General features: G+C 35.0%; 1 protein-coding gene across 1 annotated transcript; it reads left to right on the top strand.

The window, feature by feature from the left end:
• Nucleotides 1-604: 604 nt before the first annotated feature.
• On the top strand, nucleotides 605-3,187 carry LOC110019698 (protein indeterminate-domain 7-like). The gene is made up of 4 exons (XM_020717482.1): nucleotides 605-833; nucleotides 1,010-1,356; nucleotides 1,436-1,832; nucleotides 2,142-3,187. Exons 2-4 carry the CDS (start codon nucleotides 1,176-1,178, stop codon nucleotides 2,827-2,829), a joined length of 1,266 nt encoding a protein of 421 aa, XP_020573141.1. The 5' UTR covers nucleotides 605-833; nucleotides 1,010-1,175; the 3' UTR covers nucleotides 2,830-3,187.
• The last annotated feature ends 12,230 nt before the right edge of the window (nucleotides 3,188-15,417 follow it).

Genomic DNA, 15,417 nt, shown 5'->3' with positions numbered 1-15,417 from the left:
CACAATATCTTAAAAACATTCACTTTATTTCTCATCAGCATGTTAAACATTCAAACACCAAAAAACTATTATGAGTAAATCAAGTAGCTTTCATAATGGGAGGACTACAGTCTTTAAGTTGAAAAAAACCAACCAAACAAGATATTTAAATTTAATTCACCCAAACATATTTTAAATCATGCTCTTTGAACAAATTTGACGTTTAATAAATGCTTGACCCTTGTCTGGACTATGCTGGTCACCTTGGACAGCTTTGTCTTCAGAAATCTAGCTCAATAAAAAACTCCCATCCAACCTCATCTAGCAATCTCATGGGAACTAGAGCTAGAAAGGAACTGTTCGGTGGACTGATAAGACCGAGGGGGTAACATTTTTATCTGAAATTAAATTGAAGCCCAATATGCTGTGGGTGCTGAATGGGTGGTCAATTTTGCACCTCCACTCATCCATATAGACCTCTCTCTCTCTCTCTCTCTCTCTCTCTCTCTCTACAATAAAATTCATTCCAGCTCTTTCCTCTCTCTCTCTCTCTCTCTCTCTCTCTCTCTCTCTCTCTCTCTCTCTCTCTCTCTCTCTCTCTCTCTCTCTCTCTCTCTCTCTCTCTCTCTCTCTCTCTCTCTCTCTCTGTGTCCAAAAATCTGCCTGGTTTATTCTCCCTCTGATCAGTTTCTCTGATCTGCTTTTTCTTATGTTTTTGTTTGAATTGCTGAGAAGATTTACAAGGACTACATATTATTGATTGCACACAACGTGGGTCAGTACCTTGTAGCCAGTGCAGTTCATCTATTTTCATGAATATCAAGATACAGGTTTTGATGCAGTGCCATCTGCAGGTATGGCTGTTAATTCCCTTCCGGTTTGTTCTTTTTTCTCTCCCTTTTTTTTTTTTTAAGTTTTTCATTTTATTGAACAATCATATTACAACTCAGATCTGAATTCTCTTAAATTTTCATCATCCTCTTCTTCTTCAAGTACAAGATATCATTAGATGTTTGATTTCATCTTGCAGAATGGAGGTATAACTCACAGAGATTCATTCCAGACCAACGAGTACTAATTAGTGCACCTTTTCTAAGCTCTATTTATTATATATATTGCACACATGCACATATAAATCTCTCTCACTATCTCTCGATCCCTCAACCATATTAAGACTTCACAAAAAATACTGAACTATGTTGAAAGGACTCATAATCTCATCACAACACCAGCTGGTGGATGAAAACATGTCAAATCTAACCTCAGCCTCCGGCGAGGCCAGCGTCTCCTCCAACCAACAGTCGTCTTTCGCCTCCCCAAACCCTAACCCTAACACCCAACCATCCAAAAAGAAGCGAAATCTTCCCGGCAACCCAGGTATAAATCTCAACTAACAAGCATACAATCTTCTTCTCCATCTACTTCTAAATCTCCCCATCTTCTAACCCTTCTCCAGACCCCGAAGCCGAGGTGATGGCTCTATCCCCAAAAACCCTAATGGCAACAAACCGCTTCATCTGCGAGATCTGCAACAAAGGCTTTCAACGCGACCAAAATCTTCAGCTCCACCGTCGCGGCCACAACCTCCCATGGAAGCTCAAGCAGAGGACCAGCAAAGAAGTGAGGAAAAAAGTTTACATCTGCCCCGAAGTCACGTGCGTCCACCATGATCCTTCTCGTGCACTCGGCGACCTCACCGGCATCAAGAAGCATTTCAGCCGCAAGCATGGGGAGAAGAAATGGAAGTGCGATAAGTGTTCGAAGAAGTACGCCGTTCAATCCGATTGGAAAGCTCATTCGAAGATCTGCGGCACGCGCGAGTACCGCTGTGATTGCGGCACTCTCTTCTCTCGGTAGCTAACAATCTAGCTATTACTTTTGAACTGTTGAGAAGCTGAGCATAAAAAATCTACTGATAAGCCAACTGCAGTGGCTTTTACAATTTTTTATTTTTTTTTTGGAAAAATCAATTCGTATTCAGAAAATTGTCACCGCACTTAGATAGTTGTTTTCAGCATTTTAAAAATACATAAGCTGTCAAAATACAATTTATACAAACAGATAAGATGTGTTTTCAAAATGCCACCACACCAAATAAACTGAATTTGACACCAACAAGCTTTTGTTATGATAACTAAAACATAGGGTTGTGTAATTTGCAGGAGAGATAGCTTTATCACACACAGAGCTTTTTGTGATGCGTTAGCAGAGGAGAGTGCTAGGGTTAACCAACACCCACTGCTCTTTACCAATCAGCCGCTAGAAGGGCAGATGCAGCCGTTGAATATGAGACAAGATATACCACCGTGGCTTGGAGTTAATCAACTTAATATTCCTTCATCCATTTATGGATCGAGATTGGATCAGGAGTGTGGGCAGGAGAATCATTTAATGCAACAGCAACCGGTTTCAACGATGGCACACATGTCAGCTACGGCTTTGCTGCAGAAGGCAGCGCAAATGGGTGCAACGATGAGCAGGCCTACATCCATACATTCGCAAATGGTTGGGCATAGTGGTGGGAATGTTAATGCACATAATAATGGTGTGTTTGGGCTTGAGTTATCAAGTTCGCATCATAATGAAAATATTGGAGTGAATGGGGGAACATCACTTATACATGATTTGATGATAAATTCTCTTCCACAAGCTGGTTCTGGATTTCAGTTGGGTTCATTTAACGAGCATTATGGTGGAGGAGGAGGAGGAGGAGGTAATGATGGCATGACAAGAGATTTCTTGGGGTTAAGAGCATTTTCACATAAAGATCTTCTAAACTTGGCTGGGCTTGAGACTTGCATTAGTTCTTCAGCTTCATATGAGCAGCAAAATAAGAAGCCATGGGTTTGAAACTAGAGATTCTGGTTACTGCAACTGGTATGGATGCTATGATATCTCTTTTTTTTTTTTTTTACTTGGAAAAAAAAATGGGGGGAAAGAGGGAGCAAGCTGGCAACTGGTTACTTCTTCTATGTTGTTTAATAGTTTACTATATGTTTTTGTCTTTTTCCTTTTGTCCAAATGGGTGAAAAGCTGGTTCTTTCCTGCTCACATCCATCACTCATTTTGTGGCAGATATTGGAAAACTCATAAGAGGGTAGAGATAAGGAGTTGGTACCTTGAAATAGTTGTTGTTGTATGAATATCATTGGTTTTATTTGTGTAATAAACCTTGTTGATTATATGCGCTTTTCATGTTAAGGTACATTAGCTTTGAAAGTTGTTCTTATATACTTAATTTTAGTCATTGTTTTCTCCTAAATACTTCTATGTTGGTGAGTCTTTCATTGCAAGAATTTCTTCTTTGCTAATTCCCACAAAGAAGAAATTGGGTTTTTTTTTTTTTTTTTTTTTTTTTTTTAATAATTATTTATTTTACTTTATTTTTGCTAAACATGTCATACAACTTTATTATTTCTGAAGTTATTTATTTATTTATTTATTTATTTTGGTGGAATTTCACTTTTCAATGGTATTTGTGTTCATTGTCTCAGAGAGTTTGTTAAGAAGATTTAATATTTTTTTTAAAATTATTTATTTTTTTGTTCCTTAGCTTTAAGTTTTATCAATAAATATAAGTTCTATATACTGGCTGAATATATTCTTTCCATTTTTATTAAACTTTGCTTATTTTCTGAAAAAGATACACTTTCCAATCATTTCTCACTAATTATTAAATATTATTTAATTTTTTAGCTTCATATGCAGTCTAAATCCATATTTATTTCATCATATAAATAAAAGTTCTTTAATGATTTTTATGCTGCAAAAATATTGATTAAAGACATTATCATTAGATGGACATGAATAAATTCTTTGATTATCTTTTATCTAACCTTCTCATAATTTATAAAATGCTTACATAACAATGCAATGCTCCAAAAAATAAGCATAAATAATTTGAATGATAATTAGTCGAATTAATACATAATATTAAAACATTGAATTTTTCTTAAAGCTGGTTTCATCTTAGAAGAATGAAATCATAGTTATCTCATTATAAGACCACATACCAATAAGATAATTAACTATTTAATAGCTGCAAGCCATGTTAGATTACTTGGAAAGCTTATAATTATAGAAATATATATATATATTATAAATTCCGGGTCATTGTCACAATTTTATCAGAAGTGATGAGATTCCATATTTTTGGCAAACTTTCTTTTAACTTTAGCCTAAAAGACTCAATTTTGAGGCATATTTTATTATCACTTTCTAAGAATTGTGGCCATTGAAAGTAAGATTAATTAAAAAGCTAAAGCATTGTTTTTATTAAATGTAACTAAATAATCATCTTTAGTTTCACTCTTAAAAATAATATTTAATCAAATTTCACTTTAGCTCATTTTGTAAGAAACATGTAACTAATAATTAATTTTATTGTCACAATAATGCAAAACTTATGAGTATATTTTTTTATGATAGTTTTACATTAACTCGTGAGGAGTTTGTCATGCAATGAAGATTATGAGCCCCATGTCACCTCACAAAAGAGCTCTTAGGGGTGGTGAGCAGCCCAAGACTTAAATACTGCTTTTCGGCCCTACATCTAGCCGATGTAGAACTTTTTGTCTGTGACATTTTCCTCCACCCAATCAAGTGACGTTATCGTCACGGGTCGGCTCCACCGCTGGTCTCACTGGACCATGGAGAGTCTAAAGACTTGATAGACAGTAATCTGCTCTGATACTACTTGTCACCTCCCAAAAGAGCTCTTTTGGTAGTTGACATGCAGCTTGAATGAATATCTTCTTTGAATGAATATCACACTGACATCGAATAACAATCTTCAATTAAGATGAGTTAAGCACTAATACTTGCAATTGTGGGTTCAAATTTTAAATTTTCTTAGCGCAGTATGATATGCATGTAAGAAATTGATGTTTTTGGTCTAACGTATTGTAATCAATTGTTTAGCATTTCTCTATTCAAGTGAGTCTATTACGCAGCTTTTAAGTGTTTATTTATTTTATTATTTATCAAAAATATATATATTATATTCTACATATTAGTGTACAATAATATACAGTAATAAATAATTAAAAGATAAAATTTTTGCATGATTTGATTCCCTCAAGATAATTTTTTTCTTTGTCCTCTTCCTCGAGAGAATATTTTAAGCATACTTATCAAAAAAATGGCTATCCATGACGACAACTTTAATTCTATCTTCTAAAATGCTCCATAAAACCCTAATATCCAAAGATGATGGATGTCAAAATTTCTCCTTGATTATTTCTGAGTTAAAATAGTCTTAAAAAAGAGTTTTTAGAGCTACTTTCTTTCTTTGGGATTTTGATTTATCCCTAGTTTTCTGTGCTTAAGATTACTTAATCTGCTTTAACCCTAACTGCTCTCTCTCCTCTCTGTCTCACTCACGGGAGATTCGATCTTGCGTTCATGTGAGTGCTACTTTCTTGGGTTCAGTGTTAGCACGAAGGAGGAACATTCATGCTAAATAATGGAGACAAGGACCACGCCACATGCTACTGTTTTTAGAATTGTTAATTTGTCTGAATATACATGAATATAAACTCCTTTATTCCAGCGAGATGCTACTGCTGATCAACAGAAAAAATTATTGCATGCCGTATGTGGTGTCCGATGGTCTACGGTCAATCTCTGTATGTGGTGTCCGTATGCAAAAAAAAATTTGATTGCACCCTCACCGTAGATCACTATGATCTACTAGTGATCTACGGTGTGGATCGGATACCGCATGCATCTCTGAATGCGGTGTCCGTATGCAATAATTTTTGGATCTACAGGGCGAATGTCATATTTTCTCCCAAAAATGTAAATTTAATGCATGAAGGGAAAAAGAATCAAATTTTGTTATTGTCTATGGAGTAATTTTACATCCGTAAATATATATATTTTTTTTTTGAAATAAGTTATGTCTGTTATCGTTTGCTGATGTTGCTGCACTTTTGTTTTTGAAATGATAAGAGGCGTAGCTCGATTAAGATATATTTAAAACATGTTGCTCAGCAAAATAATGAGACATGCGGTGAAGATGAAAGGCATGAAATCCAATTGGTGGTTATCTGTGGCAAAAGCAAGACTATTAGATGCATAAGTTGGCCAAAAGAATTTTCACACTCTTATTACCCAATAAAATAAGAGAATATCTGCATATTATAATAAGAGAGCCAACAAATGCTAAATAAGCTTGGAACATATATGACTGAAATCCGAGACAAGTTGCAAGGCATAAACTAGCTTGTACCAGGCCAATTGACATGAGGGCAGCATTCTGGCATAGAAATCAGGAAGGAAGAAGTAGTGACTTTTTGAAAGATGTTGGAATAAAAGACTACTAGGACAGGAGAAAATGCTAAGTAAGAAGAGGAATATAATTTGAAAATTTTACTTACATGTCACTATATACTTAATATTTTCTCTTTTAAAATATATTATTGTGATTAGCAAGCTTTCTCTTTGCTCGCTTGATTCCTAGGAGTTTTATTTGTTCTCCAATACCTTTCATCCATCAATCAAAACCATTTATCATTATTATCCTATATATAATCCATTGAATCACAACATGCTTAGCAAAAAGGGAAAAGGTACATCAAACAAGCAAACTCACTTGCAATTCACCATATTAAAGACATGCAACTCATGCAACAAGCATTTCATAAATAAAGTAGCATGTTGTCGTATGAAAAGAATAATAAATTTTGCTATTTCTCTAGCATTGAAGAATTTGAACTATTATTACCATATGGCTTAGTGGCCAACTAGGCCAACTCGAGTCATCCACCAAGAGGCGACTAGATCCTACGGATTAACCAGTTGAGTCAAGCTTGAACCACCCTTAGGTTGAGCTTGAGTTTGATTAATTATTCGAGTATGGGCTTGAGTTCAAGCTTAACTCTACGAGTTTGAGCCGGCTCACATGCAGGCTTGTTTAGTATGAAATAGAGACAAGAATTATAATTCAAGTTATTATTATAATGAAAAGACAAATAAAATCAGCATTTAGAAGATAATAAGTAAGAAATAACTTAATAGAAATTGTACAATATCAACTTTAAAAATTTATTTAATAATTTAAATACAATTTTTAAATTTTAATATATTTTAAGTATTTTTTTATTAATTATTCCTTAAAAGGACTAGCTTACAAGCTAATGATTCAGTTGGGTCTAGCTTGTGCTTGGTTTATTAGCTCATCGAGCCCAGCTGACGAGCTACTTAGCTACTAAAGTTTGACCCGGCTCACAAGTCTACATGGCTCACTCACTCCCCTACTACAAAATATATAAAAATGTGTTTTTGATCTTTTTAATTAAAAACCCCAGGTGCACCTTTAAAAAAAATTGACATAAATTAAGCTATATTGTAATCATAAACTCTTTTATGAGTCAAAAACTAAAGAAATCATAGCTTTAAATGATTAGGACAAGAAAGTGTAAATATTGAAAATGAAATAGTAAATAATAGCTACATGCTTTGAGTATGAAATGATGGAAGGTAAGAAAATAGCAGATAATTAAATTTAATATTTGCAATTTAGGTAGGAAAAAAGAGCAAATCAAATATAATATGAACAAAAATTTGTAAAAACAAAATTTACACAAAAAACACGATCATAACTCAAGTAGCTCCTCTGAAATCAATAAAAATTGAAAATTTTAAAATTGTTGCAAAAAAAAAAAAGGTAGATAAGTAACCTTAGGGCCCGTTTAGGGCAACTTATAAGTGCGGGCAGCGTTTTCAAAACACCGTCGTACTGTTTGGTTCGCACGTTTCGTCAGTTTATCTGAAACCTCGTTTGGGTTTTTACACTAAACGCAGGCCGCAGGTCGAATCCAGCGGCCCGCCCGCGAGCCGCGTTTCAGGATAAGCAATTTATCTTGAAACGCACAAGCTGTCACAAACGCACCTTAATCTTTATCTTTCTTGGAAAGCCTCCTAGCTGTGACTTGGTTAACCAAAAGAATTATTTACCAGACCAAACAAAATGCCCAAGGAACACTTTTGTCAAACATGGCTGCACTAATAAATTAATAGTCGAACAAGCCACATCGACCAAAATAAATCATCTTATATTGAACCACACAAAAATGCCATCTATTGTTGGCCTTTATACGAGCTTTATACATAGCATAAATGCATGTGTTAAAATTCAAGATTTTTTTTTAATAAGGGTCCGTTTGGGGCAGTTTATAAGTGCGGGCAGCGTTTTCAGAACGTCGTCGTACCGTTTGGTTCGCGCGTTTCGTCAGCTTATCCGAAACTGCTTTTGGGTTTTTACACTAAACGCAGGCCGCAGGTCGACCCCTGCGGCCGGCCCGCGGGCCGCGTTTCAGAAGAAGCAGTTTATCATGAAACACACAAAACTTTTTTTTTCTAATCATAGAGGCACTAATCAATGCACAATAAAAAAAAAGATATTTTCTAATCATTGAGGCATTGTATCATATATTGATGCGATTTGATCAAACTCTTTCATCTTGAGAGAAAAATAATATATAATGGTTTTCTCTTTTTATATATTTTCTTACATATTTTTGTACTTTGGCTTCATGTGCATCACCCATAATTTTTCTATCAAATAAAGTATTTCTTTAAAATAAGAGAAACCCTAAGTTGCTAAAAGTGGCTTTTTTTTTATAACTATATTAATAACATATAGCAAGGTGATAACATTTGTTATTAATCCAGTGGCTCAAAAAACTAATTTTGGACATTGAGTAAATTCAACAATAATTTATATAATCAAGATTACATGAAAATGATGAGCAAATGAACCAATATAACAGAAAGGAAAGCCCTTGTTTTCACCCAAACTCAGGCTATTATTTCGAAAGTTATATTTACTAAGGTCTATAATTTTTAAACAAAGAAGTTAAAATAATATAATTTCAAATTCTCACATTTTTTTTCTTTTAAAAATATTTAAAGATGCATAATTTTCCAAAATAGGAAACAAGCAATCTTATATAATCATCCAATATAAGAGTATCTACAAAATAAATTTAAATTAATTTTTAAAAGAACAAACATATCAATAACACAAAATATGAAAAAAATTAATCTACACCCTACATGTCATCCTCCTCATCCTCTGTTTCCTCCTCCTCCACGATAGGTTGCTTGCCACATCGATGTGCTTTGTGTCGTAGCTACACCAGCCTCTCCACCATCTTTACCTTGACCCTCTCCTCCACCATGGCCTCTCACTACAGGAAAAGGCGGTTTAGTTTATTATATAACTAACATTTTATTATGTCGACATTATAAACTGCCAGTTATATTCTAAATAAAACTGACATTTACCTCCCTTTACTATACCATCAGAATTAATCCATTACACTGCCAAAACTCCTCAATTCATCTATCTTCTGCGACTCCTTTTGTCTCTCGGTTTCTCTCCAAATCCCTCCGCCCTCCCACAACTTCCTCCTCTCAGAGCAACGCTCTTTTTCTCCCATCAACTCTCCTCCTCTCCCGGTGACTCTCTTATCCTCTCCTAGTACCTCTTCTCTCGCTCCCGACTCGATGCTTGCAGAGACCACTAAAACCGGTCCTTTAAGAAAGAGAATAACGGCATACTGAGACCATTAATTAAGGTATTTCTCCTCCATTCTTTCTTTTCGCTCATGTCTCTCATTACTCCACCTCTATTGAAACCGTCCTAATTATTTTTTGGATAGATTCACCATTCGAGCTAGCTGGGAAGAAAACTACAGAATTGCAACTTATAGAGATCATCGTCTTTCTCATCCTTCCGTTCCACTCCTGCTTGAAATCAGTCAGCAATGTAATTTTCTTTTTTGGGTCGTTGAATGGTAGTAATATGTAGGAGATTGTGGTGTTGTGTTGGGTAGAATTAGTATATATTGTTTGGTTTGAAGAGTGGCCAAGAGATGGCAGTTGGAGGGTGTTATTTTTTAGGCTAGATAGGATAAAGGGTCATGATTTTGGTAGAAATTTGGTTGGCAAGGAATTGTGTTGGTTTTCTTAAAATAGGAAATTAATATAGTGCTAATGAGTGGTTGATTAGGGTTTGATGAGGTTTGTAAAAGTTGGTAGAGATGGCTAGAGTTAGTTTGGTTGATTAAGAAGAGAATGGATTTGAGACAAAACGAGAGCTTTATGTGTGTGTGCGTGTGGGTGTGAGAGAGAGAGAAAGAGAGAGAGAGGACAATCGCAATTATTTAATAACTTTAATAGTTCAGTCAATAGATTTACAAAAGATTTGTAATTATGAATCTCAAAAATATTATTACATAGAATAACATCTAAAATAAGCAATTACATTGTCGACTAATCAAATTATAAAGCTTGGGGAGTAGTCATTGGTTGCAGTCTTTGCATGTCTTCTTGTCAGGTACTGAACGAGGAAAATAGGAAAGCGAGTGGAACCATATTGTGGCACATATTGAAATCCATACAAGGAAAGCAAGTGCCTACACATTCAATTGTAAACATGCAAGATTTAAATGTCTTGCATGTAAACATTGAAGTTTAGATACTGAATGTGTAGGCGTATAGGAATTAGAGAGCATGCCTGTAAATCTTATAAAAAACATTAGATCTTCATATGGTAGTGTAATATGCATGTAGCTATTAAAGTTTAGGAAAGTAAGCTTGTTTTAAAATGTACGCTTGTTTCAAAAACTAAGCTTGCTTTCTTCTACTTGAAGCTTTACATATATAGTACTAAATCCCTATGTATTTATATATCTAACACTTGAAGTTTACATTTTAATATAACTTTTCATGTATATGTAAGGTGGTCCGTTTGCAAAAAAGTGCAAGTTTAGGTGTTAGATATGTAATTACATACGAATTGGGAGTAGAATTTCCTATCTATAGGTAACGCTTAAGCCAATAATTGATACGTACCAGATCAAAATTTACTAGGATCGATCCACGATCCGATGTTGCACGTATGGTTGGTTTGTGAATTTAAGTTTTAGTGCTTTTAAAATTTATGTTTTATGTGCTCGGAACTTAGGATATTTAAAGGACATGTATGTATGTGTTATGTAATGTAGGTCTCGAACAATGATAATCACTCAAAAATTAAATTTTCGAGTCGACCTTCACTCAGCTCAAAATCATATCGTTTAACATCATATTGATGTTAGGTATGTTGAAGATCGTTAAACGATCTAATGTTGACTCAAAAAAACAACGGAATGTAATTAATTATGAATTAACAAATATTTCAAATTAATATTTAATTTTTTTGGTGTTTTTCTAGATTTTAAATTAAATCTATTTGTTAAATCTATTAAGCCGACTCTTTCTAATATTGTCTGCAACTATAGCTACACCAACCGATTCACATATATATTTGTTACATATTTCTTTCCCAATTGTAAAGCCAATCATGAATCTAAGCATTCTCATCTCTGCAAAATTTTACTAGATTAATTGTACACCCCAAGATATATTCTTAGAAGAAAATATTTCATATGATGTAAGAGTGTGCATTGCATCTTTTAATGCAAAATCTACTTTCCATTGCCAAAATAGAAATTAACTTCGAAATTTAATTTCTATTGCCAAAATGGAAATTCCCAATTTCCGTTTTGGCACTGGAAATAAGATTTCAAAGTGAATTTCTATTTTAATAATGAAAATTAGATTTCGCATTAGAGAATGTAGTAAATACTTTTACATCATTTGAAGTATTTTCTTCTAAGAATATGTCTAGACGTGTGCAAATAATTAATTAAGAGTTGTCGAGACAAGAAAACTTAGATGGATTAGTGGTTGAAAAAAGAACACTTAGGTTGAGACAAGAATACTTACATCATCTGAACGATTTCCCCGCTTGGAAAGATATTGCAAAAGAAAAAAACTCAGGGTTTGGTGTATGTGGCTTTGGTGATACAAGATTAGAGAAAAAAATTTGAAAAAAATTTAGACTGATTATCAATCTTTGACAACCCTAACAACAACAAGTTGTTAATGTTGCTCTTTCTAGTTGAACTTGGGTTGGATAGAAAGGATTTGATCGAAACTTTTGTCTTTTAGCTCAACTCATTTATTTCAATCTAATATCTATCTAAGACAAAATTCAAATCAACCAATTCTTGAGCAATTAACATTGTTCAAGCTATCTTAAATGTTCATTTCTTTTAATAATTTGATCAACCATTATTATAACTCTGCAATTATGTCAACTTCTAAATTTAAATTCTATGTACTCAGTTGAACACATTTTATAATTATTTGATTGTTGTCTGGTTTGAATGTATATATGGATATTTGTACATCAATATCATTGATATACAATACACTTTATCCTTATAGTTCATTTCTTTTAATGATAAAAAATTTCTAAAGATTTTTTTAGATGTACTAAAGTTGTAAACTGTCGGCTACATTCTAAAATAAAACCTATGTTTACCTCTCATTACTATACCGTCGAAACTCATCCATTATATTGCCAAAACTCCCCAATTTTTCTATCTCCCACTACTCTTTTCGTCTCTTAGTTTCTCTCCAAATCCTTTCACCCTCCTGCAAACTTCCTCCTCTCCAAATGACTCGATTATCCTCTCCCAGTCGCGACCCTAACTCATACCTCTTCTCTCGCTCGCGAATCAATGCTTTTAAAGACCACTAAAATAGGTATTTTGAGCTAGAGGATCACGGCTTACAGAGACCATTAATTAAGGTATTGTTTGTTCCATTCTTCATTTTTTATTGTGTCTCCAATTACTCATCCTCTACTGAAACCGTCCTAATAATTTTTGATGTTGTCACCATTCAAGCTAGGTGGGAAGAGAACTACGAAATTGCGGCTTACAGAGACCACCATTTTTCTCATCCTTCCATTCTACTCTTTCCTAAAACCAATCAGTGAAGTAAGTAAGATGAGGTGGCAAGCCATTTATGGTTAAAATTGAGGGAAAGTTTGGGCTGTTGGCTTTTCCTTCTCATGGGTCCTCCAAATTCTCCATCTTTTACATTTTTGGCATCTTAGAGAAGGCTTGGAGCTGCTTGTTCTTCCTGTTATTGCTAGAGAAAAAGTTAGGGATTTCTTTAGGAGGAGCTTGGTTAACAAAGAGGGCAAGGTGATTGCTCTCCTACGGTGAGGGAGAGCTTCTTCATATCTTAGGCAAGGATCATCAGAGCTTTGTCGGAACTTCACCAGAGCTCAGAATTCTAATGAAATTTCACTGAGCTCTCATCTGATGGGCGTGCCTCTTCATTTCTTTGGGATGGAGCGGAATGAACCTTATCGAAGATTCATCAAAACTTTAACAAAATTTTGTCGAAGCTCGAACAAGAAAAGTGAATGCATCCTCAACCTTTGCGGTAGTGAGACAACTCTTAAACTCTTGGGATTTTCTTTTCTTGAGCCTTTATTTCTATATGTTCAAGGATTTAGGTTAGTATTGTTTGTGCTATAAGGACACCTCATAGTATTAAGAGCTTTTCACTTCCCCTGCAAATCTAAAGAGCAAAAACTACCCCTTTCCTTTCTTAGATTAAAAATCTAAAAGCCTGGGCTGCACTAATTCCATCGTTCACTTCACTGATTTCATCAAAATGGACATTTGAAATCCACTGATCAAGAAGATGAAGGCATTCCCTTGGTCATAGCCATCTTCTTAGTCACAGATAATCTTCCTCGTGAGATATTCCCCACCTTGTGCCATGCAAACAGAGATAGTCATCATGTTGCTTAGTGCAGCAAGGCATTGGTACACCACTTCATCGTTTGCCCTCCCTAAGTTTCCCGTGATATTGCTAGGATGATCCTGATTTCATCGTCGGAATTGATTAGGTATGTTTTTATGCTTTTTTTGCATTTATATAATTGTGCTCAAGACATGATTTTAAAATTGCATTGAAAAATTCTCACTTTCGTTCTCCATCGATCACCCACGCTAGTCTGATTGATTGATTACGTCGGCTCGACCAATCAACCACTGTTGCTCCGATCGGTTCGATGGAGTCGATCGGACACCAACATCGATCCGATCGACCACTTTCTTTTGCTCAACCAATTGATTGTTGATCGACCACCCACGTCGGTCTGATCAACCATTTTTGTTGGCTCGATTGATTGACCGCCATAGATCCTATCCCGGCCCATTCCCATCAATTGGCTGCCCAGCTGATCTGTTCGACTGACTGCGGTCTTTTCAATCAATCAACCGCCACCAGCTCGATCACATTAATCGACACTCCTTCGTCAATCAGTTGCCTAGCTCAGCTAGAACAGCCACCTTCGTCAGTTCGATCAATGGACTAACATCATTCCAATCAGTTTGACATACCCTTCTTCATCGATCGACTACCTACGCTAGCCCGTTTGACCTCTTCTGTCAACTCGATCAATCAATCACCATCGATTATTTTGGATCGATCGAGTCCACTTGAATGCTGCATAATTGCATGGCTGTTTTGTACTGATTGCATGAACACATTCGCACCATGCACCTTATTGTGCATCCATGAGCATATGCCACATATCCTCATGGTGGGCGTTTATGGCCCTCTCTAGGATGACTATTCTTGTGACATTTTCATGTCACCATGCACTAATGACAGCGATTTTATATATGCTTAAAATTATAAGAATTTGATACTGCTGATAGAAGATTTAATTCCCCGACACGGCGCCAAAAACTTGACAGCGGTTATAGATTCGATAAAGAGGTGTATAAATAAAGAGGATAAAGAGGTGTATAAAATATTCAATAATTATAAAGTCACACTTATCAACGCAAGTATACGTATCGCTCAAGTAAGACAGGACTCTAATGGAGTCCTGGGTAACGATCCCACAGGGAGTAATATTAGAGGCTACCAACTAAGATTTTAGAAAATCAAAACTTAATCACAACAATATAGTTCAAATTGCTTATCTGTCACTAATAGGCATTTGAAATAAATATGTAATTTTAATAACTCTTAAATAACTAATTCTACTAATAAAATTTCTAATGTGAAGTTTAATATATAAGAAAGCCTCATTCTCCTTGTCAAGAAATTAAAGTGAATGGATAAAGTGAATTAGTTCAAATAGCATACCTATTCTTTACCCATTCTTTACCCTTTTGTCCAGGTATAAAGAACATTGACTAATCCTATGTTTGGTTACTGAATCTGTGGCTAAGATGCAAGGATACCAGCTCTCACTTTGGAGCTCCCACGTTCCCCTCGCCTGAGAGCTAACATCTACACTTCACCACCCAAATGATAGGACTGAATCAAGGATTTTAGTCTGTCACTCTAAAATCTCCAATTATACGTCTGACGATTTCATTTCTTTATTTATTTGCACCCAACTTCCAAGGAATTTGACCTCCCTGAATCTTGGATGTAATCTTCACTTTAGTTGTAAAACTCAACATATTTTAACAAATCAATTGGCCAGATTGAAAGTAAATTAAGATCAAAGTGAAAAGATCATCACAACTTATTTAACATTTTTAAGGTTCAACCAATCCA

Source organism: Phalaenopsis equestris, unplaced genomic scaffold (assembly GCF_001263595.1).
Source record: "Phalaenopsis equestris unplaced genomic scaffold, ASM126359v1 Scaffold000070, whole genome shotgun sequence".
In the NCBI taxonomy this organism is placed as follows: Eukaryota; Viridiplantae; Streptophyta; class Magnoliopsida; order Asparagales; family Orchidaceae; genus Phalaenopsis; species Phalaenopsis equestris.
This window is presented reverse-complemented; position numbering and strand designations above follow the sequence as displayed.